The following is a 27,884-nucleotide window of genomic DNA, read 5'->3' as shown; positions in this document are numbered from 1 at the left end:
TGTGTGCCTCGCTAAGCAGGACACGGTGTTGTTTTGTCTTTTTTTTTTTAAGATTTATTTTATTTATTTATCCCCCCCCCACCCTTGTTGTTTGCGCTTGCTCTCTGCACTCTGTGTCCATTTGGTGTGTACTCTCATCTTCTCTTTACGAGGCACCAGGAATCAAACCTGGGGCCTCCCACGTGGGAGAGAGGCACTCAATTGCTTGAGCCACCTCGGCTCCCTAGTTTGTTGTCTCTGTCTTTCCTCTTCGTGTCTCCTTGTTGCATCATCTTCTTGTGCCAGCTCACCACGCCTTCCCTCATGCCAGCTCGCTGTCTTGCCTGTCTTCTCCAGGAGGCACTGGGAACTGAACCCAGGACCTCCCGTGTGGTAGGCAGGAGCTCAATCGCTTGAGTCACATCCACTTCCCCATTTTGTCTTTTTAAAGCAAGTCAACTATGTCATGCTGCAATGTGTTTCCTCCCCCTCTTCGTGTTGCTTCGGCAATGCTGATGCAGGATGCACTGCCCTTCTCCCTGCTATATAGTGCTCTCTTGGCCGGCTGTCCCGGAGCTGAAGCATCCATTCTCCTATAAATGGGCATTTAGCTTGCTTCCCAGTTTGTGCTCCCAAACATCTCCCTGTGTGAAATTTTCTTCTATGCTTCTTGTGGGTGCATGAGGTGCTCCCACAAGCTCACAAACATCCCTACCTCTCACGTCAGGCCTCATTTCCTCCCCGCCTGGTCTAAAAGAATGAGCTCAAAAGAAGGTGGGAGTCACAAAAGGAGCTTTGACTCCCTGCCCCTCCCCTCCCAGGCCCCTCCCTGGGCCTCTGCTCCCTCTTCTGTGCAATGGGAGAGGGCCCTGAAGGGGGCCAGGACCAAGGGCCACCTTCCCCACCCTCTTGTACCCAAGGGTCTAAATAAGGATCTAAGGCTGCTCTTGCCCAAACCCAGGGCTGGGGGCAGGAAGGAGACTTGGGGGCAGCGCTAGTCCAACCGCTTTGCTTTGGTGCCTGGCAGGGAAGCAGGCGCTCAACCACTTGAGCTACAGCCACTCTCCGCCAGGGCACTTCTTATCCCCAGTTCACGGATTTATAATGCCAAGGCTCAGAGCGGGGAAGTGGCTCCCCGGGGCACACAGCGAGCGGGCAGGCTGGCACAGGCCTCCTGCATGTTCACTGGCATTTACCGAGCTCCGGGCTCCAGGCTGCGCGGGCACACCCCCTTTAAGTCCTCATCTCCAACCCCAAGAAGCCGGGGCACCGAGGCTAGAGAGGACAAAGTTCTTGCCAGGTCACTGAGCGGCAGAGACGAGGTTGGAACCACCATGCCTGCCGTCTGCCCACAGAAGGCCCCAGGAGGCCAGCTCCCTCTGCTGCCTTCCTGGCGAGGCTCCTCGGCGCAGCAAAGAGCGAGGCCTTGACCGGGCCTCTTCCCCCACCCAAGTTGCCTCCCCTCGGGGGAATTGTGGCCACCCAGGTGCAGGGAGCGGTTCCTCTCCACTCATCGGGCTGTCCCAGGCCCGATGAGCCAAGGGCCCAGCAGCAGGGACCAGTGGAGCCCAAATCCGGCGGGGCCAGGCAGGAAGTAGGGCGGGGCTTGGGGCCGGGGTGGGATCTGGTACCCCAGCACTGCAGCCACCCAGACCAACGGACCCGCTGGGGGAAGATGCCCGCGGGCCCAGGGATCCTCCAAGCTCTGCCTGCCTCCATCCTCCTCTTGCTCTGCACCACCGGCCTGGGTACGTGGCGGCCGGGCTGGGGGAGGCTGGCGAGAGGGACGCAGGCACGGTGCACACGCGGGGCGTGGGGAGCGGGAGGAGGCCCCTGTACGCATCGCGTCTGTCCGCCCTGCACTCCAGGGCGGGGGCTGAGGTGAGGCTGGAGGGACCCGAGCCACGTCGAGGGGCATCCGCAGCCTCAGAAGGAGGCAGGGGCGAGAGACACCTTCCCTGCCCCCTCTTGTACCCAAAGGTCAAAATAAGGAACCAAGGCCGCTCTTGCCCGAGCCGGCCCAGGGACTGGGGGCAGGAAGGAGACTTGAGGGCAGCGCTCTGCTTCAGAAGGGCGAGAAAGCTCTCTCCTGCTTCACCTTGAACCCCAGGCACCCCCTGTGTAGGGAGCCCCTTCTAAGTGCGGGGGTGGCAGGGTCACCAGCGCCTCCCTTCCCCTTTCCCACCCCACCCCCAAGGCCAGCTGGCAGGGACTGGGACCGCCTCCTTTGACCGAGGAGCTCAGAGGGGAGGTCGCCAGGCCAAGGTCGCGCAGGGGAACAGGGATCCACGTCCCCGTCTGTCTGAGTCTTGAGCCTGTGACCATGTTGCTGGGCAGCCCCTTTGTCACCTCTTCCTCCTTCCCTCTTCCTCACCTCCCCCCACCTCCTCCCACCTCCAGAAGAGGGGGGCAGGCAGAGAACTGGCCCGGGGAGGGGGAGGGCTGGGTCTCCCCAGAGGAGCCCTGCACCTGTAAGGACACCCCCACCCCAGTCTCCCTTACGCCAGCCAGCCTGCTGAGCCCCTCCCCAGCCCTCAGCCCAGCCAAGGACTGAACTCACCCTACCCCCCAGACTGACACGAGGGACAGAGAAAAAGGGACGGGCCTGGGGGTCTTGGGCCCAAAGACTGGCTCTTCAGTCCCAGGCGGGGAGAGGCCCGGGGAGGCCAGGCTAGAAGCCCAGGGCCACCCTGACTGGCCTGGCCATCCTGGGCAACTGACCTCTTCTCCCTCGGCCTCAACAGTCTCGCCTGGAAGATGGGGAGAACCAGGAAAAAACCACCTCTGAGGGTTTGGTGGAGATTACACGAGACCAAGTGCCAGGGCCGGGCTGGGGCGGGGGGTGGGCAAGCGGATCAGGAAGGCCTCCAGGAAGAGGGCCTGCCAGCGGGACACTGGAGGAAGCTACCTGGGCAGGCGGACTTGCCAAACACCCAAAGCCAGCGAGTCCAGTGGGGCTGAAGGAGAAAGTGGGGTGTGGAGAGGGTGGCCAGAGGTGGCCGTGGAGAAGCAATTAGGGACTCTCACACCCCTGTCATCCTCCCCTCCCTAAAGGATGGCCAAGTGTGTCTTTACTCCCCGCCCCCCCACTGGTATTCTCACTCCCCCCTCTGTGTGCCCTCCCTTTTCTCCCACATCAGCATCTCCCTCTTCCCCCCAGGATCACCCTGACTCTCCCGGCCCCCTGAGCGTCCTCTTATCTTCCTTTCCACATCCAGGAGTGTTGTAGCACCAGGGGTCAGGACTGGGGGGTCCGAGTCCCCACCCCCGGCCCTGACCCACCCTGCCTCTCCGCAGGCCCTGGGGGCCAGGCCCTGTGGGTGGCCTGGGGCCCGACGTCGGTGACGGTGAGCGTGGGCGACGAGGTCCACCTCCAGTGCGAGAACAACAGCAGTAGCCCCAATGTCACCTGGTGGCGCATCCTCCAAGGCAACTACACCTGGCCCCCCATTTTCCAGGGCCCGGGCGAGGGCCCCAAGGGCAAGTTCACCATCCAGCAGGTGAACCAGAGCCACGGCGGCTTGTACCAGTGCCGGGTCGAGGAAACAGGAACCAAAAAGCACAAGCACTCCTGCGGCACCTACCTCCGCGTGCGCAGTAAGTGCCCTGCTCGGGGCCCCAGGCCACCGCTTCCCCAGGCAGCGGCGACACAGCCGCGACCCTCCCGGCCCTGGGCCCTGCCGAGGGGGGTCTCAGGCGCTAGGAGGGGCGGCCGGGTGGCTGGGGAGGGCGGCAGGTGCCCGGGCTCTGAGTCGCACCCCCTCCTGGCAGAGCTCCTCCCCAGACCCTTCCTGGCCATGGGGGAGGGCACCAAGAACCGCATCATCACGGCCGAGGGGATCATCCTGCTGTTCTGCGCCGTGGTGCCTGGGACGCTGCTGCTGTTCCGGGTGAGCCCCGGCCCCCTCGCGCCCGGGCCCCGAGGCTCCCATCCCAGCTCTCTGCGGTTGTGGGGGTTTAATTAAAATGGAGCCAGGCACTGAGGGGGTGTCCTCACTCCCTTCCCCCGCCCAGGGGTGTCTTTCTCCCCCCGTTCCCCCCCACCCCAGGGCATCTCACCCTCCTCTAGTCCCCACCCAGTCATAGCACCCTTATGCCAAGGCTGGGGAAGAGGGTCTCTGACCGTCCCAGCCTCTCCACAGGCCCCAGGTCCCAGAGAGACCCGGGCCACATCCTCACCTGATGCATGGCCTCGGGCATGGCCCTTGCCCTCTCTGGGCCTCAGTTTCCCCTCCTGTAAAGGGAAGCAGTCAGAGCGCCACCTCACGGGGCTGGAGGGATCATTGGGAGGGGTCATCCCCGCAGAGCCCCGCCTGGCACCCAGGAGGCTCGGAAAACCTTATTCGCCTGCCCCTCTGCTCACTGAGGCTCCCAATTCCCTGACAGAAACGGTGGCAGAACGAGAAGTTCGGGGTGGACGTCCAGGATGACTACGAGGACGAAAATCTTTATGAGGCAAGTGGAGGGTGGGGGCAGGGGCGGGGGACGGGCAGCTGTGCCGGGGGACTGCACAGGGCCCCTCCTAGGGGCTGGCCAGGCAGGGACCTCGGGCTTCGGGCACTGATGCCAGCCCCGTTTCCACCCCAGGGCCTGAACCTCGACGACTGCTCCATGTACGAAGACATCTCCCGGGGCCTCCAGGGGACCTACCAGGACGTGGGCAGCCTCCACGTCGGAGACGTCCAGCTGGAGAAGCCGTGACCCCAGCCAGGGCCGCCCCGCTGCCATGCTCCCCACGCCAGTCTTTTCTCACCCCGACTGGAACCTTCTCTCTTTCCATCATCTGCCCCGGGTGTTCCCTGAGTCCTCTTCCTCGTTGGGGTGTCCTTCATCCTGGGCCTCCTTGGACTCCTCAGACATGGAGGACCCTCCCCTGAGGGGGGGTTGACTCCTCTTTCCTCCAGACTGTCATTCCCTCCACACACCCCTCCCCTCCCCACTCCCTTTCCCAGGCTCCCCAGCGGGTAATGAGCCCTTAATCGCTGCCTCAGGGGGAGCTGATTGTAGCAGCCTCGTTAGTGTCACCCCCCACCCACTGCTCTGTCATGGCTACTTAGCGATAATAAATCCTTTCCAACTGCAGACCTCGGCAGGAGTCATGGATCTCATGGGGAATAGGCTACCCCTCCTCCCTCAGACCCAGGAGTCCAGCCCCCAGGCCCCTCCTCCCTCAGACCAGGAGTCCAGCCTCAGCCTCCTCCTCCCTCAGACCCAGGAGTCCAGCCCCAGCCCCCTCCTCCCTCAGACCAGGAGTCCAGCCCCCAGGCCCCTCCTCCCTCAGACCCAGGAGTCCAGCCCCAGCTCCCTCTTCCCTCAGACCCAGGGGTCCAGCCCCAGCCCCCTCCTCCCTCAGACAGGAGTCCAGCCCCCAGGCCCCTCCTCCCTCAGACCAGGAGTCCAGCCTCAGCCTCCTCCTCCCTCAGACCCAGGAGTCTAGCCCCAGCCCCCTCCTCCCTCAGACCAGGAGTCCAGCCCCCAGGCCCCTCCTCCCTCAGACCCAGGAGTCCAGCCCCAGCCCCCTCCTCCCTCAGACCCAGGGGTCCAGCCCCAGCCCCCTCCTCCCTCAGACCCAGGGGTCCAGCCTCAGCCTCCTCCTCCCTCAGACCCAGGAATCCAGGCCCCAGCCCCTCCTCCCTCAGACCCAGGGGTCCAGCCCCAGTCTCCTCCTCCCTTCGACTCAGGATTCTGGGCCCAAGCCCTCCCCTCCCTGCCCCTGACACCTGGGAGCAGGTGGTCAGGCTTGGCTACCCACTAAGAGAAACAGGAAGTGCCTTGGGGAGGTCCCTACCCCAATTACAGGGAGGTGGACTGGCAGGGAGGGACTGCAGGGGGCGGTGTGAGGCTACCATATTGGTGGGTATTTAAGGAAACGCAGGGAGCTGTCCTGTGGGACAAGTTCCAGATTCTTCCACCACTGTCACACCTCTCGTCCTTGGGTGGCCTTGCAGAAGGGGGACCTGGAGCGTCTGGGGGGCAATGACCGAGAGGCCTGAGGCACTGAGGGACTGAGACAGGGAGAGGCTGAGCCCATGAGGGAGAGACAGCAAAGGAAGAAGATGAGGAGACAGACGCAGCGACACAGAGACAGAGGCTGCAGAGGAGACCCAGGAAGAGAAGGAAGGTCTGTCCGGAGATAAATGGACACGGAGTCTCTGGCCCACGGAGACTCCGAGGAAATGAAACAATTGGGGAAATGACAGAGACTGAGGTGGAGATGCAGAATTCAGAGAAAGAACCCAAGATGGAAAGAGAAAGACTAAGGGAGAAAGCGGCAGAGGGGGACAGACTGGGAGACAGAAAGGGAGCAAGAGGCAGAGAGAGGCACAGAGGGGGGCAGGGTGGGGCCGGGGCTCCCGGGGAGACGGAGACACAGACAAATGTACGAGAAGCAAAGAAAGGGCGGGGACCAAGAGACACGGGGTGCAGAGGCAGCACGCCAGAGGCGACAGCCAGGGGAGATCATTGCTCGGACTGCGACCCTCGGGGGGAGCGAGGCCCAACCCCCAACCCGGCCCCCACCCGCCTGGGAGGAGATGCGACAGCGTGCGACCCATGCCTGGCGGACAGACTGACTGACAAAGCCGGGGGAGAGGTCGGGCGGGGCGGTGCCCACGGGGCCCTGGGGTGGGGGGGGGGGCGCGGGCGGCGAGAAGGGGAAGGAAGCGGAGGTGCCGGGCGGGCTCGGTGCGCGGGCAGGAAGCGGGGAGGGGCGGCGGGGCGGGGGCCTCCGGAAAAAACGCCCCAACTTCCTGCCCCGCCGGAGCCAGGAAGCGGGAGCCGGGACACAGGGCCCGGGATCGCCGAGCCCGACCTCGGGCGCCCCGCCGGTCACCTCCCCGCCGGACCCCAGGTACACCATCCCCGGCCCCGCCCGGCCGCCCTCCCCTCTGCTGCTAGGGGAAGTGGGGACCCGGGGCTGGGGCGCTGCCCCTCCGGCCCCGCCGAGCCTGCGGCCGCCCCTGCCTAGACCTCAGTTTCCCCATCTGTCAAAGGGGGGCAAAGAGAGGGGACCTAATTCTTGCCGAGTGCCCACTGGGCGAGGATGAGGGATGCAGGGTTGGGAGAAGGCCTCCCACCTGACCAGCAGAGGACGGATGATCACCCCCCTTTGGACGGGTGGGGAAACTGAGGCCCAGGGAGCAAAATCCATTCGCCCCAGGGCACACACACCGTGAGACTGTGTGGAATTGGGCTTTGAACTCGCAGGTGCTTTCCGCCTGGCGCTCTCCTCCAACCCCGCACGCTTTAGGGCCACCTAAAAAAGAAAAACAACAATAATAACAATGCCCATAGGCCGCTGTGAAGCGGAAAGTTGCCGGCAGAGTGCTTTTGAAAGCGTTTTTGAGAAGCTTTTTTCTGGGTCATTAACTATAACCCTGGGAGATGGGTGTAGAGGAGAGAGCCAGGGACCTTTCCCCAATACACAGATGGAAAGACTGAGACCCAGAAAGAAGTAATTAACTTTTTTTTTTACAGATTACAAAGGGCGTGTCAGACGCCAAGTTGGGGTAATACCCAGGAATTTGCTTGCTAGCCTCAGTGGAAGGCGGAGGTGGTGATTGGGGAAGTTGATGCACAAGCATAGGGAATCCAACTGGCTCCCGACTGGGGAGGCACGCAAGGTCCCGGAGCCCGGGTCGGAGATCGGGGAATCCAGGCGGAGGAAGTTCGAGATCGCTGAGCCCGCGGGCTGAAAGCCTCCCCACCTCTGGACAGGGGGCGGGGCTCGGGAGACTGACGCGAGCAGTCGAGATCAGAAACGCCAGCCCTCCGAGGCAGGCCAGAGCGGTCCTATCTGGCCAGCGTGGCGCAGTGAAGAGCTAGAGCGGTCGGCGGGAGGAGTGGAGTCGCCGGCGCAGGAGCCAGGCAAGAGCTGGGCTAGAGTGGCTGGAGGGAGGAGTGGAGCTAGAGGCAAAGGTGGCCTCTAGGGCGGCTAGAGCGGCTCGGCGGCAGGGGTGGGGCGAGCCCGGAGCCGGCGCGCGGAGGCTTCGGTTCCGACGGCTGCTGCGGCTTCTCCTCGGATTCCGAGCAGGTGAGGGATACGGCCCCAGGCAGGCGTCAGAGCCAGGCTCTGCCTGTCTGCTCCGGCCGCGCATACCGCCGCTTCCCCTAGACGATTTGGGACTCATGTAGACCCGCCACGTCTCCTGTAAGGTTTGGGGCTGGCATAGACCCGCCGCGTTCCATAAAGGTTACAAGGTCTTACAGACCCTCCAGGTACTTACTATTCCCCCATGGAGATACGAATTCTTATAGACGTGGGGGGTCCCCCGTAGATCAACAGCATCATATAGAATCTGGGGCCCTAGACCCTAGGTCTCTGGACGCATCACATGCCCCTATAGAATTCTGCGCCCTCTAAGTCTCCAGAAGTCCTGTAGCCTGGCTACTTCCGCTGTAGAATCGTGACCTCGAATGATCTCTGTATCCCTGTAGACCCATTGTGTGTCAAATAGAATCCCGGTCTTATACATTCCAAGGCCCTTGTCCCTTTTAGGCTCACCTTGACTCTTCAGTATTTTAGGTTCCCAGAGGTCCTCAGAGACCCTGGGTTACCTGCTCCACATCTTACAGACCCGGAGCCCTGCCTAGAACCCAGGCAGGGACACTTGTGGTCCCCGATGTGAACCTGCTTTTCTCTAGGACTCCTACCCCATAGATGTTTTAAACTATCCCTGACCCTCAGACCCCCCATCCTTCCCTTCCCCGCCCCCAGACACCCACTCTGCTGTGTCAGTTGCTGACAGACCAGGGTTTCTCACCCTTGACACTGTTGACATTTGGGCCTGATAGTTCTTTGTTGTGGGGGAGTACATTTTAAGAGGTTTAGCAGCATCCCTCTAACCCACTAGGTATTAGTAGCACGCACATGCCTCCTTCTCACCACTCCGGGTTATGACAACCAAAAATGTCTCCAGACATCGTCCAGTGTCCCCTGGCAGGCAAAATTGTCCTCACTGGAAAACCCCTGCTGTAAACGTCAAATAGAATCTGGGGTCCTGATAGATTCCAGGGACCCCTGTGGTTCTGACTCTGACACACACATGCCCCACCCCTGTATTTTGGATATGTCGGGGACACCCTGGGTCATCTGCTCACTGTCCTATAGGCCCTGGGTCTTACAGAGAACCAGGTTCCATGTGGTCCCCATGAGTCCCCACTTTGCTCTAGGCGCCCCCACCCGTACGGATTCAACCCTGCCCTGACCCTCCAGAGCCCCATACATACAGCACCCCCTTGGCTGTGCTCCAGGCCCTGCCACATGCCCTTAGAGCCATCTGCCCTCTTACAGCTTCAACCTAAAATTCCCCAGCCTTCCTGGACCTCCCCAAATCCTCTCTGAGCCTCAGGCCTCTGTGGAGCAGCTGGGCCCCACCTGCACACCTCCCCAAGCCACAGCGCCCACCCCAACCCCAACTTTCTCAGGCACCGTAAGAAGACCTGGTTCAGATGTCTGTTTCCCAAGAGGGGTGGTGGTGGAAGGGGGGGTCCCATGCTCTGAAGCAACCTAGCCTGGTAGTTAAACATCCGCTCTGGCGCCAGGCTGCCCGGATCCTAATGATGCCTCTGTCCCTTATGAGCTGTGCCCCAGTCTCCTCTGTAGAGTGGGGATGATGATAATACTGCCCTCATGGGGCTATCAAGAAGATTAAATGCATTAATACTAATAAAGCAATTGGGCTGTGCCTGGTATGAAGTAAGTGCACATCAAGTGTTAGCTGTTTCTTACTGCTGTGAGGAGGAAGAAAGAGATAATAGGTGTTGAGGCCCCGATTTGGGGCCTGGTCCCGAGCAGTAGCTCAGATACTGTATGTCTACCCCTTTCCTCCCCGGGGGGTTACCCTGCTGCTGTCACACCTTCCCACCCTTAAGTGGGGTGAACAAGGACCTTCCATGCTCCACGTCGGTGTTGTCCAGCCCAGAAGCTGCAGTTGGTGGCCGGAGAAGGCTTTCCCCTCTCTGACTGGACTCAGGATGGCATGGGATGGTGGTGGCCGTGAGGGTTAAAGGGTGGATCTGAGAGAAGCCTGTTGACCGATGTGCAGCACGTGGTGGGTGCCGTGTGCGTTCCGCTCCCAATAAACGACACGATGAGCAGGAGGATGGTTCTTCTGCTTTGGTTATTTCTGTGTAATTTTAACTGTGCCCAGGTCTTAAATTACCCAAGCTTGAGTCCTGAGCAGATAGACTGTGTTGAAGAGAATCAAAGCTATGCCAGCCTTGGTGCAGCCAGAGGATAACTTTGGCCACCGCAGAAAGTATCACTGTTTAATAATCACCATCTAAATCGTAGCTCCCACGTACCGAGCACTAGTGAGGAGGCCCACGGTAGAGGGAGAAGGGGTCTGGAGGCCTAGGCTGATACATGGTTTGGGGCTTAGGAAAGTGCCCCCACCATTGGTTCACCCCACCCCTCCTTCCTCAGCGCCACACCACCTGACGCAGGTGGCATTAGTTAGACTAATTCTGGACACAGAGGACACCGGTGCAAGGATTCAGGGAGAGGTGGGGATTGAAGGAGAGACGGAGATGGAGAGAGAATGTGAGGCAGAGGCGAGAGACAGTGCCTGAGACAGCGCCCTGGTGGGAGATGGGGCGGGGCGGGGGGGCTGCAGAAAGCCAGGCCCAGGGAGATGAGAGTGGGCAGAAACCTGAGGGGACCGGCCGAGAGGGGGCGGAGCAGACCGAGGGGAGGCAGAGCCGGTGGAAATGGGACCAGTCTGGAGAAAGGAAAAGAGAAAAATCTGAGGAAACAGGGAGGAGAGAGGCAGAGCCGCAGGGCAGATTCCAGGGAGGGGACAGCTGCAGGTGGCAGGGCGCGGCCCACCTGGGGGCTGAGCCGGCGGAGGACGCCCTCATTTTCTGACTCTTGACGGGGAAGATGTGAGGTCCCTGAGGCCGAGAGGAACTTCAGTGTTCTGGGGCTCCAGTCCCTGAGGGAGGAGGGTTCAGAGTTTTTGTTTTCTTGTGAGGAGGGAGTTGGGGGTTGGAGGATTTGCCAGTGTGATTTCCTGCCACAGGAAGTGGGGCTGGTGGGTTCAGAGGCAACATCCTGCCCCAAGCCTGTCTCTGATGAGAGGGGAGCCCCCCGCACCCCAGTTTTCTCCCTCTCACCTCCTCTCTAACCTTCCCAACTCTGCTTGCCTCTCAGGAACCAGCCCCCATCCTCTCCCCCAGGACCCAGGAGTCCGGCCCTCAGTCCCCTCCTCCATTAGGGGCCTGAGATTGCAGCTTTCAGACACAACCCTCTCGGGGACCCAGGCTTCTGGGCCTCCAGCTCCTCCCTAACTACCCCCACCCCCCACCCCACCCCTGTCCTTGGGCTCCCGCCTCCCCGGCTGGTCTCTCAAGGGCTCTTTGTCGCCACACAGAGGCCCCATTGAGCTGCTGAGCCAGATGGGGGAGGCTGTTTACTCACCTTCACACCTGGGCCAGGAATCTGTGAGTAACCGCCTGCCTCCTCCTCCCACCCGCTAACCGAGGCCCCTCCTCTCCCCGCAGCCCTGCAGAGCCCATGGAGGCGGAAGACGGCGCCCGCGGGGCGGTGAGTGAGGACAGCCCAGGGTGCAGGGCTGGGGGCTGGGCGGTGGGGAGCCCTGGGGCTGAGGCCACCCCTCCTGTCCACAGGCCCCGGGGCCCCCCCGGCCTGGCCCAGTGCCCGTGCCTGTCAGCATCATCGGGGCCGAAGACGAGGACTTTGAGAATGAGCTGGAGACGGTGAGCAGGAGGCAGGCCAGGAAGCTTCGGGCCCCAGCCCCCAACCCCCCCCAGCCTCAGGTCCAGGCTCCACCTCAGCTCTCCCCTGCTGTCCCTCCCCTTCCCCACCCCGTCCTCCATCCCCCAGCTCCCACCCTGTCTACTGTAGGCCCCTCCCCACCACAGCACGGGTCCCAACCCTGCCCCCCAACTCTGCTCATCATCTGCCATCATAAGCTTCACTCTTCGCTTCCCCCACCATTACAGCACAGGCGCCCCCACCTCCCTGGTATCTGCCCCAGCTTAGATGGGTCCCATGGGAAGTGCTGGGGACCTGAAGGCCGAGCCAAGGCCCCTCCTCTTCTCACCATTCTACACACCCCCCCCCACCGTCCCACCTCCCAGAACACAGAGGAGCAAAACAGCCAGTTCCAGAGCCTGGAGCAGGTGAAGCGACGCCCGGCGCACCTCCTGGCCCTCCTGCAACACGTGGCCCTGCAGTTCGAGCCGGGACCCCTGGTGAGGGCGGGACCCAGTGGGCACAGGGAGGGCTGGGGGCTGGGCCAGGCCCACCGCATACAGTGAGCCAAACCCAAGAAGATGAGCTGGAAGGGTCTAGAAACCAAGGCTCCTGCTTCAGAAAGCATAGGGTGAGGTCTAGAAACAGAGCCGGCGAGAGAGAGATGAGAGCCCGAAAGCGCGCCCCACGTGCATTCAGGCCCACACGGGACACATGGCAAGGGCCACGCGGGGAGCAACTGGAATCCAACCACCTGGCAGCCACGCTGGGCAGAAACCGCGCTGGCCCTCTGTCCCCCCCCACAGCCGGCTCTGCCACCCAGTGATGACGGGCTCTGGAGGGGACTGGAGCCCTTCCATCTGTGGCCGTCCTGGCAGAGGCCTCCAGCCCATCATCTGGGACCTTGGGAGAACTTGTCTGCCATCCTAGATCCCAGGCAGACCCTGACCCAAAAACCCTTGCAAGCAGGCCCTGAGGCACAAAGAATGTAGTTAACAATCCAGAAGGAGCCTGGGAAGATGTGGCCGCAGAAGCGTGCCATCTAGAAACACCTGCAGAGTCTAGAGAACTCTGGTGATTTGTGGAAGGAAGAAAATGAGTGCAGCGGGAGGGGCAGGCACTCTCCTGGAGCGAATACGGACAGGGGAAGATGCTGGCAGTTCCCCCATTTCCTGCCAGTTTCCGAAGCAGGACGGTCAGCCTTCTGCCCTCCCATCCACACCCCTTGGGGCGTCCCTCCCCAGCATTTCCATTTGTCTCCCTGCTTTCCAGAGGCATCTGCTAAGCATTTTCGGTGCAGCATCCCACAGCTGGCTGCACTGTGTCTTCCCAGGGCGGGACCCTCGTCTACAGATACTTTCTCCCTGCCAGCCAGGTGCCAGGCCCCATCTGAGCCTTGGGGTTTCTAGAATTCAAGAACTCCAGATCCTGGAGCTCAGCCTGGGGAAGTGCTGACTGCCATGTTCTTTTACAGATGGGGAAACTGAGGCTAAAAAGGGCCAGGGCAGACCTGAGGGCATTCACCTCTGGCATTTGGAGATTTGTCCTCATGCCACTCTCTTGCCTGTTTGGCTGGCGGGGAGGGCAGCCCAGAGATAGCTGTGGTCCGCTGGGCTGCTGCTATGGCATCTCTCTCGGTTTTGCTTTGGTTGTGTGTGTGTGTCAGGTGGTTGCACAAAGAATTGTTGAAACTGTTTAAAATAGAGAAACTGAGTCCCACTCCCATCAAGGCAAGTCCTTACCATGCCCAGACCATGTCCCTTACCCAGTGAGAGCCCCCGGGAGCCGGGGCAGCTTGTGTTACCAGCATCACCCAGTGCGGGGCCAGCTACAGGCGGCCCCAGGAAATGCTTGATGGATGAACGTCTTCGCAGGCCCAGCCCTTTATTTACCAGCCCCTCCCATGCAGGGAGCCCTGTCTGGGATACAGATGAGTCAGCAGCCGCCGGCACAACACCCTCAGGTTGCTCCCGGCTGTTCCAGGGCGGAATGCAGCAGGACAGCTGCCGGAGGTCTACTCCCAGCTTTGCCACTTAGCGCTCTGTAACTCAAAACACGTGGCCCCGCAGTGCCTTGGTTTCCTCAGCCATAAAACGGGGGTCACAGTAGTCCCTGTGAACAGGTTAATGCCTGTAGAGGGTTTGGAATGGTGCCGGGTATATGCTCAGCCCTCTCAGAATAGCCGAGAAGGGACAAACCACCTCACAGAAAAGATTAGAAAGGGCTCCTCCAGGAGACTGGGGAAGACCGAGGGCCTCTTGGGCGGGGCAGGTGAGGGGAGGGAACACTTCCCAGAGGAAGTGGCGAGTGGCTCTGTGGCGGTGGGGCACCAGGGAGACTGAGAAGCCCGAGGCTTTCTCTGGGATTGGGGCCGCGGTGGGCTGGGGGAAGGAGAGGTCACGCCCGTGTCCCCCCAGCTCTGCTGCCTGCACGCGGACATGCTGGGCTGCCTGGGCCCCAAGGAGGCCAAGAAAGCCTTCCCGGACTTCTACCACAGCTTCCTGGATAAGACTGCGGTGAGACACCCGAGGCCCCGGCCCGCCCCCTGGCCCTGGAGGCGCCCCGCTTCTCCCAGCCGAGGGCAGCGGGGAGGGCGGCCTGGCCTTGGGAGACCCTGTGCCAACCGAGCCTCGCTGGCACCCCCAGCCCCTGCCCCTCAGCCCATCCTCCCCCTGGGCGGCCCCCCACCCGTCCTGGTCCTCACTAGCACACTGCCCCCGCCTCCCCTCACCCTCTTCTCTCTGCGGCAGGTTCTACGGGTGCCGGTGCCTCCCACCCTGTCTTTTGAACTTGGTAAGGGGAGGAGGAGGGCAGCCCGGGATAAGGGAGCGGTTTCTAGTGGCACTGCTGCTCCCACGAGGCCCCGGGGAGGGAGCCCACACCTTCTGCGTCCCCACTCGGACAGCGGGGAGCCATTCCTTCCTCCTGGGGGGCGCCAGCCCGAGAACCCAAGGGTGGGTCGGGCCTGCGGTCCAAATAGAGGGAGCCGTGGCCCAGGGACCTGGCCCCAGCCCCCGCGTCCCTGCAGACCGCACGCGGCCCGACCTCCTCTCCGAGGACCTCCAGCGGCAGTGCGTGCAGATTGTGGTACAGAAGCTGCAGGGCAGCGTCAGCCGGCAGCTGGAGGACTTCCGCTCCAAGCGGCTCATGGGCATGACGCCCTGGGAGCAGGACCTGGCCCAGCTGGAGGCCTGGGTGGGGCGGGACCGTGCCAGCTACGAGGCCCGGGAGCGGCACGTGGCCGAGCGGCTGCTGACCCACCTGGAGGAGATGCAGTGAGTGGGCCGGCCCCAGGCGGGAGCTTCGCCCCCTCCCCAGCCACGGGGGCCTCCTGCTTCCTCCGGCCTGCGCCAGCTCTGATTTCCGGGCTCCCTCTTCTGCTTCAGGGTTCATTTCTTAGCATCTGGGCTCCCCCGCTGGCTTCTGGGTTCCCCGGCCCTGGCACTCGAGTCCAGCCTGACTTCGGGGTTCCCACCCGGTTTCTGGGTCTTGTCCACAGCTGTGCTCGGGCTTGGTGCTTGGGACCCGTCCCGGGAACTCCCGTCTCCACTGGCTGCGAGAACCTCCTCCCTTCCGAGCGGTCTTGGCGGCTGCTCCTGGAGGCTCCCCCTCTGCCTTTCCTCCTGCTCCCTGCCCTGGCTTCTCAGCCCCCGTCATCCCTCGCCTCTAAGGGGCAGCCGCCTGGAGATGGGTAGTGGGTGCACAGGCATCCCAGCTGGGCACAACGTTGTTTCTTCTCCCTACAGACACACCATCTCTACCGATGAAGAAAAGAGGTGATGGAGGCAGAGAGAATGGTGGGGAGAGGCAGTTAACCTCGGGGTCTGAGGGAGGGGTCCCGCGGCGGCGGCAGGCTCCCTGGCCCCTGAGCCCTCTGCTCTCCCCTCACAGCCTCGACAGAGAGTGGTCGTGGGGTCAGGGTGGGCGGCAGGTGCAGAGGGTCGGGCCGGGGCCTCAACCTGGGCAGTAGTATCTGTGAGTGTGTCTGTGTGTCCATGAGTATGTGTCCGTGTGTGTGTGAGCATGTGTCTGTGAGTGTGTCTGTGTTAGTGTGTGAGCATGTGTTTGTGTGTGTCTGTTAGTGTGTATGAGCATGTCTGTGTGTGTGTCCGTGTTAGTGTGTGTGAGCATGTGTCTGTTAGTGTGTGAGCATGTCTGTGTGTGTCTGTGTTAGTGTGTGAGCATGTGTGCTGTGTGTCTGTTAGTGTGTGAGCATGTCTGTGAGTGTGTGAGCATGTGTCTGTGTTAGTGTATGAGCATGTGTGCTGTGTCCGTGTTAGTGTGTGTGAGCATGTGTCTGTGTGTCCGTGTTAGTGTGTGAGCATGTGTGCTGTGTGTGTCCATGTTAGTGTGTGTGAGCATGTGTGTCTGAGATAGTGTGTGAGCATGTCTGCGTGTGTGAGCATGTGTCCATGTGAGTCCATGTCCGTGTTCGTGTGTGAGCATGTCTGTGTGTGTCCATGTTAGTGTGAGCGTGTGTGTCTGTGTGTCTGTTAGTGTGGGAGCCTGTGTGTCTGAGTTGGACCGTGCGTGTCTGAGTCAGTATGCGTCAGTGTGAGTCAGCATGCGTGTGGTTGTATGTGTAAGTGTGTGTGGGCCCTCACTGTCTCCTCTCCGCAGTGCCGCCGTGGTCAGCGCCATCACCCTGTACATGCGCCACCTTGGGGTGCGGACCAAGGGTGGAGACAAAAAGTCAGGGAGGAACTTCTTCCGGAAAAAGGTGCTTCCCTGCCTCTCCACCCCCGCCCTTGCCCCTCCAGGGACCTCCCTGTGGGGACCCACTTCACTTTGGACACCTAGGATCCAAATGCTTTGTCAGGGTCTCAGAAATGCTCAGCTGCCTGCACCCCGTCCTCCCACAGGTGATGGGGAACCGGCGGTCAGACGAGCCTGCCAAGCCCAAGAAAGGGCTGAGCAGCATCCTGGATGCCGCCCGCTGGAACCGCGCGGAGCCCCAGGGTGAGGCGTCCTGCGCGGTGCCCGCCCTGTCTTCCCACGCCAGCCCACCCCCCTCACGTCCCACCTTCTCCTGTTTCAGCTCCCGATTTGCGACACCTCAAAGTGGAGGCTGATGGTAATGGTCCTGAAGCCAGAGCACCCGTCCTGGGGCCTAGGTGGAGGGGCTGGGGCTGGGGGCTTCTGGGTCTGAGGGAAAAGTGGCCAGGGATGGGGGGGGCAGCTGGGTCCTGAGGGAGGAGATGGGGATGGGGTGGGGGGGCTCCTGGGTGACAGGGGAGGGGCTGGACACCGCCTCTCGGGTCGCACAGTGTTGGATGTTGGAGTCACTGGCTTCTCACTACCCCCTGCCCCCCTTTCCGCCTCCCCAGCTGAGAAGCCGGGCCCTACAGAACGGAAGGGAGGCATGGGGGCGCCCTCTCGGGACCAGAATGTCGGGGCCCCTGGGCAGGACCCCCCCGGAGTCTCGATGCATCCTCTGTCCGGAGACGGCCCAGACCGGGAAGCAGGTGCGACTGTCCTGGCCAGGAGCTCTGTGGGGGCCTGGGTACCCCCAGCACCCAGGAGGCGCCCCTCAGATCGAAGCCAGCCTTTCCCCAGCCAGGTCTCCCCTGGGTGCTCGGCGGCTGCTCCTCCTGCTCCCTCCCAGGCTCTTACTTGTGATGCATTCCCCTTTGGCCCCCACAGCTTCTTTTCCCAGAACCCGGCCGCCCTCTGCATGCATTTCGGGGTGGCCAGCTCCTTTCCCCTCCTCTCCCACACCCCTTAGGATGGTGGTCTCCCCAGCCCCTTGGAGCTTGGAGAGCTGCTCGGCACTCCTGGTTCCGGTGCCCCTGCTTCTTGCTGGTGTTAGGGTGTCTGCCCGCCCACTCCCCTCTCCCAGCCTCAATCTCCTCCTCTTAAGACCTTGTCTTCCCCACAAGGTCACGGTTAGGGGGGCACCAGGCGCACGGCGTGCAGTCCCATCCCCCCACTCGGGGCCGCTGCTGTCTGGTGGGGTGGGCAAGCGCGGTGGAAACCTAGCTCTGTCCCCTTTCCCCCGTCCTGCCATGTGCTCAGGGCTCTTTCCATCTGTCTGTCGCCCCGCAGACATGCGGACCAGCCGCTGGGTGTCTGCTGGGCCCTGGCTCACGTTAGCACCCCCATTCCACAGCACGGGGGTCTCGCCCTGCAGGGGCCTTCCAGCCAGCCTGGCCCTGCCCATCTCCCCCTGCAGGTGCTGAACCCCCACTGGAGATAGGGGACCCGCCCCCTCAGGGCCCAGCAAGCTTGGAGCCCCCCATGCCACCAGAGAACAGTGAAGAGGGTGCTGATACGGAGAGGTGCCCAGGGTGGGGCCCAGGGTGGGGCGGGGCGGGCCGGCCGCGCAGGATGGGGTGGGGAGGGTGCGTGTCAAGGGTCGCCACTGCCATCTGCACCTGCCTGGCACCGCCGCCGCCGCCGCCTCTGCCTCTTTCTCTTCCCGTTTTCGTCCTCTTGCTGCTGCTTCTCTCTGGGTTTTCCTGCTCTTCTCCCTTCCTTTCTTCCTTTTTCTCATCTCGGTCCTTTTACCCACCTTCTGTCCTTTCTCGCTTCTCTTTCTTTTCTCTCCTCCTCCTTTTTTTTCACTAATTTTCCTCCCCTTTTCCTCTTTTTCACTCTTTTCCTCTCCTCATCTTTCTCTTTCTCTCTCCCTGGCTAATTTTCTTCCCCTTCTCTTCTCTTTCTCTTCCTCCCCTCTTCACCTCCTTCCCCTGTGCCACCTTTTCTCTCCTCCCCTTGCCCCTGCCCCTTTCTTCCTTCCTGCTCTGTCTCCCCATCCCTCCCGCCTGGCTCCTGCCTCCTGGTGCCCCTCCCTCAATCCCCTGACCCCCCTGTGCTCCGTGCCCCGGGGGCCCTGTCCCCCTCCCAGCTGGGGGGGACAGGCTCTGCCCCCTGCCTGTCCTTGTGCTGCTGCTTTGGGGACCCCGTGGGGGGTTGGGGAGGTGGGTTGGGCTCCATCTGGTCCACCGTTGACCCTGTGCCCCTCTCTCCCCAGAAGGTGGAAGAGGTGGGTGCCTGGGCCCTGGGTAGGGGGAGGGCTAGCCCTCCCCCGTTTCTCCCAGCCCCTCCCCCTCCCCATGGGCCACCCCTCCCCTTCCCCCCCTGCGAGGGGCGGGTGGGAACAGCACCCTCCTGGTTGAAGAGCTAAGTATCAATCCTCCTTACCCCCTTTCCCCACACTGCCCCCGCCTCAGGGAGGGGAGGGGGCTAGTCCTGAGCACCACTCTGGGTTCCCCCCCCTTCCGCACGATTTGCAGTGTCCCCCCCCCCGACTCCCCACCCCGCCCAGCGCCCCTGAAGCTCACCGGCCCTCTGACCCGCCTCTCTTTTCTGTTGCATGTTTGATCTCTGTCCTGGTCCCTCCCTGCCCCGTCCCTGTCCTGGTCCCTCCCTGCCCTGTCCCTGGCCTGTCCCCGTCCCTGTCCTGGTCCCTCCCTGCCCTGTCCCTGGCCTGGCCTGTCCCCGTCCCTGAACTGGTCCCTCCCTGCCCCATCACTGTCCTGGCCTGTCCCCGTCTCTGTCCTGGTCCCTCCCTGCCCCGTCCCTGTCCTGGTCTGTCCCCATCTCTGTCCCTGTCCTGGTCCCTCCCTGCCCCATCCCTGTCCTGGTATGTCCTCCTCTCTGTCCCTGTCCTGGTCTGTCCCCGTCTCTGTCTCTGTCCTGGTTCCTCCCGTCCCTTCTCTGTCCCTGTCCTGGTCTTTCCTCATCTCTATCCTTGTCTTGGTCTCTCCTTGTTTCTGTCCTGGCCTCTGCCTGACTCTTTCCTTGGCCTTGGGGTCCAGACTGTCGGGGCGTCTGGGGCGCTCGGAGAGCCTCCGGGTGAGTGACCGCCGCCGGCCTTCCCGGGGCAGCCTCGGGGCTAAGGGCCGGGCTGGGGGCCGCTCCCGGAGCGACGTGGACATGGACCCCAGCTCCACCACGGCTGTGCTTGGCCCTGCCCGACGAGCCACGTACGTCACCCCCCCACCGTCCCATCCGCTGAGGCCGCCTGGAGAGTGGTGGGGCGGGGGCCAGGGAGGGGAGTGGGCCGCAGATGCGCGGGCCCCCTAGGGCCAGCTGGGCTCCAGGTCTCGGGCAGGCAAGGCGGGGGCGGGATGCTTCCGGCTTAGGGCTGCGGGCTGGCCTGTGGAGCACCAAGCGCCCGCTGAGGGCTTCGGCACCCGGAGTCAGAGGCGCCTCGTGGGGACTCCCCGAGCCGCGGCCCCAACACGGCCCCTGTCCCACAGCCCCGAGCCTGGAGATGAGGGTGAGCCGGGGCGGTCGGGACTGGAACTGGAGCCAGAGGAGCCCCCTGGCTGGCGGGAGCTGGTCCCCCCGGACACACTGCGCAGCCTGAACAAGAGCCAGGTGAAGCGGCAGGAGGTCATAAGCGGTGAGCCCCCCACCCGCGTCCGGGGCGCCGGACGGCAGCTGGTTCCAAAGGAGGGCAGTTTGTGGCCTAAAGTAAAGAATGGCCTCTGGGTGGACCGTTTCGCAGCTGTCCAAGCGGCATTTCCAAAGAATGTTTAGGGGTGCTGGGCAATGGGTCAGTGCTCAGTGCCGAGAGTGGGATACGAAATTGCAGAGTATAATAAGCCTTTGGTTCTTTGTGAAATGGGGGCAAAAGTAGTTCCTACCTCAAAAGGTGGTTGTGAAGTTGCAATGATTCCTGGGAAGTGGCTTTTGCCCAGGGCTGGGCATGGGGTTGCAGCGTTTTCCTGGGACCTGTTATTGTTTGTATACTCTCAGCTGTCGATGGGGAGAGATTCCCACAGGCAAGTCTGGGAAGATCTGTTAAAGTATTAGCAGCACTTGCTTGCTTCTGGGCAGTGGGGTGATGGGTGCATTCGTTTTTCTTGATTTTGTCTTGTGCTTTGTAAGTGTGTGCAGTGGTGTGTGGGGGGTGGCAAATGTAGACACCTTTTCTGGAAGCTTGTTGACGTTGCAATTAATAGTAAAATGGTACTGGTTCAGGATTTTCAGGGCAGTAGGTCAAAGCTCTGTGGGTCAAAGGTCCTTCTGAGAATGTGAGAAAAAACATGTGCAGGGCTATCCAGTAGAACTTTCTGCATTGATGGCCATGGGCCGTGTCTGGGCTGTTCGACACAGGAGCCACTAGCCACCTCTGGCCGTCAAGTCCTTGAAAGGCGGCAAGTACGATGGAGAATTGAATTTTCAATTTCATACAATTTTAGTAAACTAAAATTTAAAGAGCTGCATGGGCTGACAGCTTCCTCGTTGGACAGCCGAACAGTTTTCTCTCCTCAGGAAAATAAACCCAATGCACGAAATAGCGCATTTAGTCTCAGGAATTTGGGGGACCCCGGAACTCACGCATGCACCCTCTTGGGGGCCCCAATCTATTTAAGAGTCAAATGACTACCCCTGAGAGAACCCTCCAACGTCCAGGAAGGGCTGATCGCCTGCTCTGGCCCCATCCCTCTGCCCCCACCTGCCCCTGAGGTCCCGTCACAGTGGTGCCCCCGTTCATTTGGCATCCCCCAGAGCTGCTGGTGACGGAGGCAGCCCACGTGCGCATGCTGCGGGTGCTGCACGACCTCTTCTACCGGCCCATAGCCGAGGGGGGCTTCTTCCCGCTGGATGAGCTGCAGAACATCTTCCCAAGCCTGGACGAGCTCATCGAGGTGCATTGTGAGTGCGTGGCCGTGGCCCCCTGCGCCCCCCGCCGCCCCCTCCTCCAGGTCCTCGGAGTCTTTCTCAGAACATCCTACCTAAGCGCCCAGTGTGGGTGGCCTCGGCTCTGGCACCCGGGACACGCCAGGGGACAGCCCCCCCCCAAGGCCAGGCCCCCGAGCTCACGCTCCTTGGGAGGGGGCCACCCAGCCAAGCACGTGGGGATGGGGGAGACGGGCCGTGGGCCCCAAGGATCAGACAGACGCGTCTGCCGCCCGGCCCCCTCCAGCTCCCAGCCGGGGCTCCCACCTTCCTGCCCTGACCCAGCGCCCCCGCCCGCCCCGCTCCCCACAGCCCTGTTCCTCGACAGCCTGATGAAGCGCCGGCAGGACAGCGGCTTCCTCATCGAGGAGATCGGCGACGTGCTGCTGGCCCGGGTGAGGCCCCGGCCCCCAGCCCCGGCCCCCCTTCACGCTCCCGCCCCCATGGCTGACTGAGACCCCCTCTCCGGCCCGGACCTCTCTTTAGTTCGAAGGTGCCGAGGGCTCCTGGTTCCAGAAAATCTCCTCCCGCTTCTGCAGCCGCCAGTCGTTTGCCTTAGAGCAGCTCAAAGCCAAGCAGCGCAAGGACCCTCGCTTCTGCACCTTCGTGCTGGTGGGACGGGGCGTCCGGGCTGGAGAGGGCTGGGCTCGGGGGGCCTGGGGGAGGAGGGGCTGGGGGCCGGGACTCGGGTCCCCGGAAGGGGCCTGGAGGCCTGGCTCCTGGGAGAGGGCCAGCGTGCGGGTCCCCAAGGCAGGCCCAAGGCCTCGGCCGCCCCAGCCCTGCCTCACCCTCAGGAGGCCGAGAGCCGTCCCCGGTGCCGCCGCCTGCAGCTGAAGGACATGATCCCCACGGAGATGCAGCGTCTGACCAAGTACCCGCTGCTCCTCCAGAGCATCGGGCAGAACACAGGTACGCCAAGCCCCGGCGGGGGGCTGGCCCTACTGCCCTGCTGGAGCGCAGCTGTCCGCGCTGGCCTGGGCCGCCAGCCGGGGCCGTCCAGCGCTGGGCTCCACCAGGCGCCTCTCTCCCTTGCCCACAGAAGAGCCCGCGGAGCGGGTGAAGGTGGAGCAGGCCGCCGAGTGCTGCCGGGAGATTCTGCACCACGTGAACCAGGCCGTGCGCGACATGGAAGATTTGCTGGTGAGCCAGGGTCTCGGGTGGGGGGTGCCCGGCGGCCGGGGGTGGGGCCTGTCTCTCGGGAGCCCCTGAGGGTCGGGGTGGTCCTCTGCTCGTCCCCCTAACCCTCCCGGTCCCTGCCCCAGCGGCTCAAGGATTACCAGCGGCGCCTGGACCTGTCCCACCTTCGGCAGAGCAGCGACCCCATGCTGATCGAATTCAAGGTGGGCCCTGCCCTCCGACCCCTGCTCCAGCCCGCTCCGCCCCTGCCGGGGCGCCCTGTCTCTGACCCCCGTCCCATCTCCCTCCCCACGGCCATCCGCCCCTCACCTCCGTCCACCCTCTCCCGCCCCCAGAACCTGGACATCACCAAGAAGAAGCTGGTGCACGAGGCCCGCTGACGTGGCGGGTGACGAGGGACAAGGCCGTGGGTGAGCACCCAGGCGGGGCGGGGTGGGGCAGGGCGCGGGCCGCGGGCGGGCACTGAGGGCCTGCTGCCCCGCAGAGGTCCACGTGCTGCTGCTGGACGACCTGCTGCTGCTGCTCCAGCGCCAGGACGAGCGGCTGCTGCTCAAGTCGCACAGCCGCACGCTGACGTCCACGCCCGAAAGCAAGACCATGCTGCGGCCCGTGCTGCGGCTTACCTCTGCCATGACCCGCGAGGTGGCCACCGGTGAGCCAGGGGGTGGAGCTGGGGGGCCAGAGGAGCGGGGCAGGGGGCAGCGGGGGGGCCCAGGGGAGTGGGGCAGGGGGCAGCAGGGAGCCCAGGGGAGTGGGGCAGGGGGCAGGCTGGGGGGCCCAGGGGAAGTGGGCAGGGGGCAGGGTGGGGGGCCCAGAGGAGCAGGACAGGGGCAGGCTGGGGGGCCCAGGGGAGCGGGGCAGGGGGCAGCGGGGGGCCCAGAGGCGCTGGGCAGGGGGCAGGCTGGGGGGCCCAGGGGAGCTGGGCAGGGGGCAGCTGGGGTGCCCAGGGGAGGGGGCAGGGTCTCGAAACAACCGGGTCGTAGGAAGTGAGAGGGGACTTTGCCCAGGGATTTTGCCCAGAGGAGTGGGCTGCTCTGATGGTGTTTCAAAAGGGTGCTTCCAGCCTCCTCGGGGGGTTGGGGGTGGACTGTAGGGGAGCTGGGGCGCCAGCAGGGAGCCAAGCTGGGGAGGAGGGGTTTGCAAAGGACCAGGAGTGCCCTGGGACTTGATCAGCTACGGGGAGTGAGGGCAGGGCGTGGGGCCACCCCCAGCCTCCTGCCCACCTCGGTCTATCCCCGCTCTGAGCCATCTCCCTCGCCTTGCAGACCACAAAGCCTTCTACGTCATTTTCTCCTGGGACCAGGAGGTCCAGATCTACGAGCTGGTGGCACAGACGGTGTCGGAGCGGAAGAAGTGAGGGGCCTGGATTCCCAGGGTGGGCTCTGGGAGGAGGCCCGGGCCCCGGGGCCTGGGGGCAGTCTGGGTGGAAGCACAGGGATGGGGACTCTGACCCCCAGGGCCTGTCCCGTCTCCCCAGCTGGTGCGCCCTCATCACCGAGACTGCTGGCTCCCTGAAGGTCCCCGCTCCTGCCTCCCGCCTCAAATCCAGGCCTGGCCCAAGCAGGTGAGGGGGCAGGGAGGGAGTGGAGACCCAGGAGCCAGGGGTGCTGTCCTCGGCACCCGGGCCTGACCCTGGCTCCGTGTGCACGTGCCCCCTGTCCCCAAAGCCACCTTGCCTCCCACTTGCGGCCCCCATCTTCCAGCAGCTGGACCCCCCTGTCTCTCAGCCTCCCCTCTGTCCCCACACCTCCCTGCTAGCCCCCTGCAGCCCCGGCTCCAGGGCTCACCCAGCCTTTCCCTCCCCAGCACCCGCGAGCCCCTGCTCAGCAGCTCTGAGAACGGCAACGGTAGCCGAGAGATGCCTCCGGCTGACGGTGAGGCCAGAGCTGAGGCCAGAGCAGCGTCGGCTGGGGGGCGGGAGGTGGCCTCAGCCGGCCCTGCGGGCCTGAGCTCCCTGCCTGCCACCCACCCAGGCCGCCTCGAGAGAATCCCCAGCGACCTCCTGCCCTTCTGCAGACCCGGCCCTGAGGGCCAGCTCGCTGCCACTGCCCTTCAAAAAGGTACTGGGGCTGCCCCAGCGCCTCGGGGTAAACTAGAGAAAAGCACCCCCCTTTCAACTCGCTTTATGCCCCCGCTGCCAGAAGACTGTCGTAAACATACAGATCTGCAAAGTATGATAATAAGGGGCCTTGGAGACCCAAATCCCTCTTCCTTGGCCCTAAATACAGCCTCTCCCTGTGCCGGCTCTACCTTAGCACCAGCCCCAGCCCTCCTGTGTCCTGCACCAGTTTTCAGACCCCCTGTCCCGTCCTCTGGCTCAGGCTTGCCTCACACCCGCCCTCCTCTCCCGCCCCCAGCCCTTTTCCCAGCCTGTCTCCAGCCCCTTCGGAACCCCCAGCCCCGCTCTCCCCCTTCCTCTGATCCTGCTGTCCCCCTCGCCCCTGCCCAGTGCTGTCCCTGAAGCAGCTGCTGTTCCCTGCGGAGGAAGACAGCGGAGCAGGGCCTCCCGGTGAAGGAGACGGGGTCCCAGGGGGCGGCCCCCTGAGCCCAGGGCACACCCAGGACATTCAGGAGAAGCTGCTCAACCTGGAGGAGACCTTGAAGCAGCTGGAGGTGGTGGCGGGAGAAGGGGGCGCCTTGCGTGGGAGGGGGCTGGCTCAGATGGAGGTCCCTCACCTTCTCACTGATGCGTCCCCCCCAGGAGGTGGAGGAGGAATTTTGTCGCCTGCGACTCCTCCTCTCTCAGCTCGGGGGGAGCACTGCCCCCCAGCCAGGCTGCACCTGAGGCTCCTGTCCTCGGCAGGTGAGGAGGGGGCTGGGCTGGCGCCCCAGGCGCTCCCTCTACAAGCCCTCCTGTGTCTCTCCCGCTGTCTTGTCTCTGGGCATCTGCCCACCTTCTCCTGCCCCTCCATCCTCGGGCTCTTATGCTTCCTCTCCTTCCCCTTCCTGCTCTTTCCCTGCTCCCTCCCTCTCTCCATCTCCTTCTCCTTCCTCTCCTCCCCACCCCCATCCGTCTCTCTGTCTGTCTATCTCCCTTCTTCTTCTCCATCCCCCCAGGCCTCTTGCAAGGACGAGGAATGGGGGAGCAGTCCGAGGAACGGGGGAGCAGTCCGTCGCCTCTCCCACCTGCACAGCTGCCTCAGTGGCCCTTGCCGGAGGAGAGGGAGCGGGGTCCGCGTCGGGAGGGGCCCGCTGGGGTCTGCCTCCCCCAGGCCTCAGCCTCCCCTCCCTCCTGCCTTCTGCGCCGGGACTCAGGGCTTCATTCCGGGGGGCACAGCTGTGACCCCCATTTCCCGGGCCATCTCAGTATTGTCTGGGGGGGGCACCCCTCCACCCCCAAGTGCCTTTGTTCTGATTTTATACCCTGGATCGGAGGTTTATTTTTTAATATATATTATCTAAGGAGAGGTGTGTGTTTGTGGGGGCTCCGTGACCCTCTGTTCCTGCTGCCTTTCTCCAGCTCTGGGTTCTTTCTTTCATCCATTTACCAGCCCCTCCCAGGCCCCCCGGGCACACCTGGGTGGGGGATCCCCCTCACAGCGCCCACCCCCAAGCCCGTGGTCGCCTACAGTGCTGGGGCGCCCCACATCTTACTCTCGTTTCCATTCTTTTATTTTTGTAGTAAACTCTCTGGAGGTGACTGGGGGGGTCATGGGAGCTGGTGGGAGAGGGCCCCTCCTGGGTGGGGCTGGGGGCGGGGTTATTGCTCTGAGCTCCCTTTCCCCAGGGGGGCTATGTGGGGAGGGCGTCAGGACCAGGCGGGCACGGGGAGGGGGAGCAGAGACGGCCGCACAAACACAGGGTCAGGGCGCAGGGCGGGGGGGGGGGGGGGGGGTGGGCGCCGTATTGCACTTCGGGCGTGGGGCCGGGCAGGGACCCCCCTCAAACTGGAGCCTGGGGAGGAGGCGGGAGACTGGCACGTTCCCCACCCCCCACCCTGTGGAGCCAAGAGGCTGCCTGGGCCTCGGCAGAATCCGTTGCTCTCCAGGGCTCAGCTGCCGGCCCCCTCTTTGCCCGCCTTGGCCTTGGGGGCCACCGGGAGGCCCTCTTCGCCCTCGCTGTCAGAGCTGCAGCCGCTGACGTCAGTGATCTCCAGCTCCGAGTCGCTGTCCTCCTTCCCGCCCAGCGTGGCCTCCGGACCCCCAGCTCCCGGCAGCGCCAAGCGGGGGCCCGCCGCCAACCCGGAGGGGCGCTCGGGGCCCAGGCCTTCCCCGGTCGTCGCAGCCAGCAGGGGTGCAGCTGTGGGGCCTGCCCCTGTCCCCGCCGAGGGCAGGTGGCCCAGGGAACTGGCCAAAGGATTGGGGTAGAAGTGCGGGGGGTAGAGAGAGGGGGGCAGCTTGGGGAAGGGGCCGGCGAGGTAGGGGTTAAAGTTCCAGGGATACTCTGGGAAGGTGCGGCTGTAGGGACCCAGCAGGCCCGGGGGTTTGGAATAGCCAGTGGCACCTGGAGAAGGGCAAGGCGGAGGTCAGGCGGGGCGCCCTTGGCCGGGGATGTCTGCCTGGCTGGGGCCACCTCCCCGCCATACCCACCCCCTCCCCACCATCCTTTCCACAAGGCATCTCCTCACCCCCACTTGTCTCCCCTGTTCCTCGAGCGCCCTTGAAAGCCCTTCTGGGTCCCTCTTTCCAGTGTCCCTCCCAGCATCCTCGGTGGCTCCTAAGCACGTGCAGCCTTGCCCCAGGCCGCCTCCCCCCATGCTGCTTCCCCTGTGCGCACAGCGTCTCCCCCACCCTGAGTACACACAGCCCCCCACCCCGGCACCCTGTGCTCTTACCAGAGCCCAGGAACGGGAAAGGGCTGTCCAGGCGCAGTTTCTCTGTCTCAGGCGTGAACAGGGATGTCCGAGCCCCCGGCTCTCCCAGGCGGGGGCCAGAGAACAGGGTCTGCAGAGTCTAGAGAGGGGGAGAGGGAGCCGTGCTGCTCAGACTGGCCTCCCCGGGGGGTTCATGGCTGGGGTGCACCAAACGCCCCATTTCTAGGACCCCCTGCATCCTAACTCACCTCGGGGGTAAGGGGAGGAGCATCTGGCCCAGGGGGTGCCCCAAAGGGACCAGGGGTCAGCAAGAGTGGGGAGCCAGTGGCAGCCGCCGCCACGTCCAGCAAAGGGTAGTTGACAAGCACGACTTTGCTGAAGTTGAACTTGTAGGTGAACCTCTTGCCTTTGGTCTTGTGGAGAATCCGCTTGTTGTAGTAATAACTGCGCGGAGAGGAGGCACTCAGGGAGGTGTGCCAGGCACAGCACATAACCATTTGGGGACACTGAGGCAAGGAAGGAGTGGAGCAGGGGCTGGGGTCCTGGGCTTCCTGCTTCCTTCTCCCTTTGCCTCACAAGTCATCGTAAGCAACTGCACGGCGCAGACCCCTGGGTGCGGGAGGGGCCGGGGTACAGCGGGACTCTCCCCCGGGCGGGGGGGAGATG

The 27,884-nt window shown here is 63.5% G+C and overlaps 3 protein-coding genes across 3 annotated transcripts in view; 2 read left to right on the top strand and 1 right to left on the bottom strand.

Annotated features, from left to right (window-relative positions):
* The first annotated feature begins 1,530 nt into the window (after nt 1–1,530).
* On the top strand, nt 1,531–5,061 carry CD79A (CD79a molecule). Its single transcript, XM_004460072.5, has 5 exons — nt 1,531–1,727; nt 3,277–3,576; nt 3,751–3,869; nt 4,366–4,434; nt 4,567–5,061. Exons 1-5 carry the CDS (start codon nt 1,655–1,657, stop codon nt 4,678–4,680), a joined length of 675 nt encoding a protein of 224 aa, XP_004460129.1. The 5' UTR covers nt 1,531–1,654; the 3' UTR covers nt 4,681–5,061.
* A 1,668-nt stretch (nt 5,062–6,729) lies between these two features.
* On the top strand, nt 6,730–25,870 carry ARHGEF1 (Rho guanine nucleotide exchange factor 1). Its single transcript, XM_058280349.2, is given in 31 exon segments — nt 6,730–6,829; nt 11,482–11,524; nt 11,608–11,697; nt 12,082–12,195; nt 14,113–14,211; nt 14,446–14,488; nt 14,724–14,970; nt 15,442–15,471; nt 16,316–16,415; nt 16,558–16,654; nt 16,734–16,769; nt 17,023–17,160; nt 17,868–17,973; nt 19,456–19,623; nt 19,900–20,045; nt 21,158–21,304; nt 21,641–21,723; nt 21,815–21,940; nt 22,123–22,237; nt 22,368–22,468; nt 22,591–22,668; nt 22,801–22,831; nt 22,834–22,875; nt 22,950–23,117; nt 23,731–23,818; nt 23,943–24,029; nt 24,272–24,339; nt 24,439–24,525; nt 24,915–25,078; nt 25,167–25,268; nt 25,523–25,870. Coding segments are annotated over 29 exon segments (2,913 nt in total). The 5' UTR covers nt 6,730–6,829; nt 11,482–11,494; the 3' UTR covers nt 25,251–25,268; nt 25,523–25,870.
* A 576-nt stretch (nt 25,871–26,446) lies between these two features.
* ERFL (ETS repressor factor like) overlaps nt 26,447–27,884 on the bottom strand; it is a 12,093-nt gene continuing 10,655 nt past the window's right edge. Inside the window, exons 3-5 of the mRNA XM_071208999.1 lie at nt 27,467–27,662; nt 27,240–27,357; nt 26,447–26,908 (exon numbers count right to left, since the gene is read on the bottom strand). Of these exons, the coding sequence (XP_071065100.1) occupies nt 26,457–26,908; nt 27,240–27,357; nt 27,467–27,662 (766 nt within the window). The 3' untranslated portion in view covers nt 26,447–26,456. The remainder of the gene's footprint in view (nt 26,909–27,239; nt 27,358–27,466; nt 27,663–27,884) is intronic.

Source organism: Dasypus novemcinctus, chromosome 18 (assembly GCF_030445035.2).
Source record: "Dasypus novemcinctus isolate mDasNov1 chromosome 18, mDasNov1.1.hap2, whole genome shotgun sequence".
NCBI lineage: Eukaryota > Metazoa > Chordata > Mammalia > Cingulata > Dasypodidae > Dasypus > Dasypus novemcinctus.
Note: the sequence above shows the minus strand (reverse complement) of the source record. Positions and strands in the feature narration are given on the sequence as shown.